The sequence below is a fragment of the Nanorana parkeri genome, unplaced genomic scaffold, assembly GCF_000935625.1.
Source record: "Nanorana parkeri isolate BGI_ZX_2015 unplaced genomic scaffold, ASM93562v1 scaffold131, whole genome shotgun sequence".
NCBI classification, from domain to species: Eukaryota; Metazoa; Chordata; class Amphibia; order Anura; family Dicroglossidae; genus Nanorana; species Nanorana parkeri.
In genome coordinates this window covers 1,700,914-1,702,868 of record NW_017306399.1, presented here as the reverse complement: position 1 = coordinate 1,702,868, position 1,955 = coordinate 1,700,914, and the positions used below count along the sequence as shown (strand labels likewise).

Below are 1,955 nucleotides of genomic sequence, written 5' to 3'. Positions count from 1 at the left end.
TCAAAACCAAAAAAATGATGACATGATATAATTGAAAAAAAATATATATTTTTTTTATTAAAATAATTAAATTAGGGATGCACCGATACCGGTTTTTCGGTATCTTGTACGCATATCGATATTTTGCTTTCGGTACTCGCATATACCGTTGCTTGCGCTGGCATGGAGCCGACTTCCCAGGCAATTAGGAAGCCGGTCGGTGGCTAATAACATCCTGATTGGCCGGGAAACCGGCTTCCCAACCAATCAGCATCGAGCCGGCTTCCCGGGCAATCAGGAAGCCAGGCGGCGAGTAATGACCCGCCTCCCGGCTTCTTTAATTGGCCGGGAAGCCAGTTCCACGTCGATTGGCTGGGAAGTCGGCTTTCCAGCCAATCAGCATGGAGCCGGCTTCCCACCCAGTCAGGAAGCCGGGACATTATTCACCACCCGGCTTCCTGATTGCCCGGGAAGTCTGCTACATGTTCCCGCATGGCACTGCCGATCTAAGTTCTAATATCGGGGAAGGTAACGGAGCATTTGGGCGAGTACTCGCCCAAATACTCGGTATCGGCACTGATACAGATACTAGTATCGGTATATCCCTAAGTTAAATGTTACGTTAATGAAAACATTTCATAATAAATGAAAGCAGTACTTTTTTTTTATCCTCTTGGGATAAACGGTTTACCCATAAGAATAAAATCTGAGCGTTGTACTACAGCTGTCAGTGCTACATGGTTACTACACGCTGTCAGTGCTACATGGTTTGTCCCAACCCTCTGCCTACTTTTACTGGACAGCTTGACCTGCTGAAAGGAAGCTGAAAATATACAAACTTACTGGCCGCATCAATAGGTGATAAAACCAGGCTACAAAAAATGCTGCATTACTGCTAGCGCAAGACGGCCTCAGATGCGTCATTTTTTCTTTGATCAGTATAACGCCGGCCCATCACTTCCTGTATACACCAGGACATTTCACGGCATCCGATGTCGCTGCACCGGTGACTGGTTGAGCTACATGAAGGACCAACCAGTGAATAAAGATCAGCGATCACTCTCCGAGGACTGTAGCACACCAAGGTAAAACCCTTTTCTCTGCCAATAAAAACTAAAAGAGAAACAATGCGGCTTCTTTATCACATAGAGAATATGACGAATCTGCCTCCCGATCCACCTTACCTCCGTGCATGGCGTCAAGTCGGATTTTTAGCCTATTGGGTCCTGAAAGCAGTTCCTTTAAGGCACTGAAGTCAAAGATATTTCTCAGCATGTTGCCGTAGGCCTCTACCGCATCCACAATCTCAACTGTGAAAGAGCACAAAAGAGAAAAGACGATTTTTCAGAGATATCTTTTATATTTTGTTTTCATTAAAGTAGTAGCTAGAGATCCTGTAATGCAGCACCTTCTTCAGACACTTCCTGTTATAGGGTGACAACGCTCTGTGCCCATCTCCTATTTGTGCTGCTGTGTTGGTCACCCTGTTCCTTTAGAGGACTACAAGTGGTCTATGATAAGACAAGAAAACTAAAAATAATTCACTCGGGGTTCACATCTACTTTATGAGCCTGACTGCAGACACCGTCTAGTTAAAGGAAACTGGTTCTGTGGAGGAGTATGCAGACTGCCTGGCAGATCCCAATTTCTGAATGGACTAACAGTTTTCTGGTTAACGTTTTGACTTTTGGAGCCAGCAATGAGGAACAAGAAGCTTGCACTCTATTTTTCCAAATTAAAATGTATAAACAAATAGAATAAAAACACAACCCAAACTAGGGATGCACTGATACCGATACTAGTATCGGTGCCGATACCGAGTATTTGGGTGAGTACTTGCACTCTCCCAGATGCTCCGATGCTTAGCCCCATACCATCATTACATGCTGCCCAGCTTCCCGATTGGCCGGGAAGCTGGCTCCATGCTCCCTTGTCACCAGGGAGCTGGCTTCCCAGCCAATCAGGAAGCCGGGGGG

At 45.7% G+C, this 1,955-nt stretch overlaps 1 protein-coding gene across 4 annotated transcripts in view; it reads right to left on the bottom strand.

The window, feature by feature from the left end:
• Positions 1 to 1,955, bottom strand: part of PGM1 (phosphoglucomutase 1) — a 40,562-nt gene that overhangs the window by 18,465 nt on the left and 20,142 nt on the right. For all 4 annotated transcript variants that reach the window (XM_018553853.1, XM_018553855.1, XM_018553854.1 and 1 more), the window contains one exon: positions 1,164 to 1,289. In XM_018553853.1, the coding sequence (XP_018409355.1) occupies positions 1,164 to 1,289 (126 nt within the window). The remainder of the gene's footprint in view (positions 1 to 1,163; positions 1,290 to 1,955) is intronic.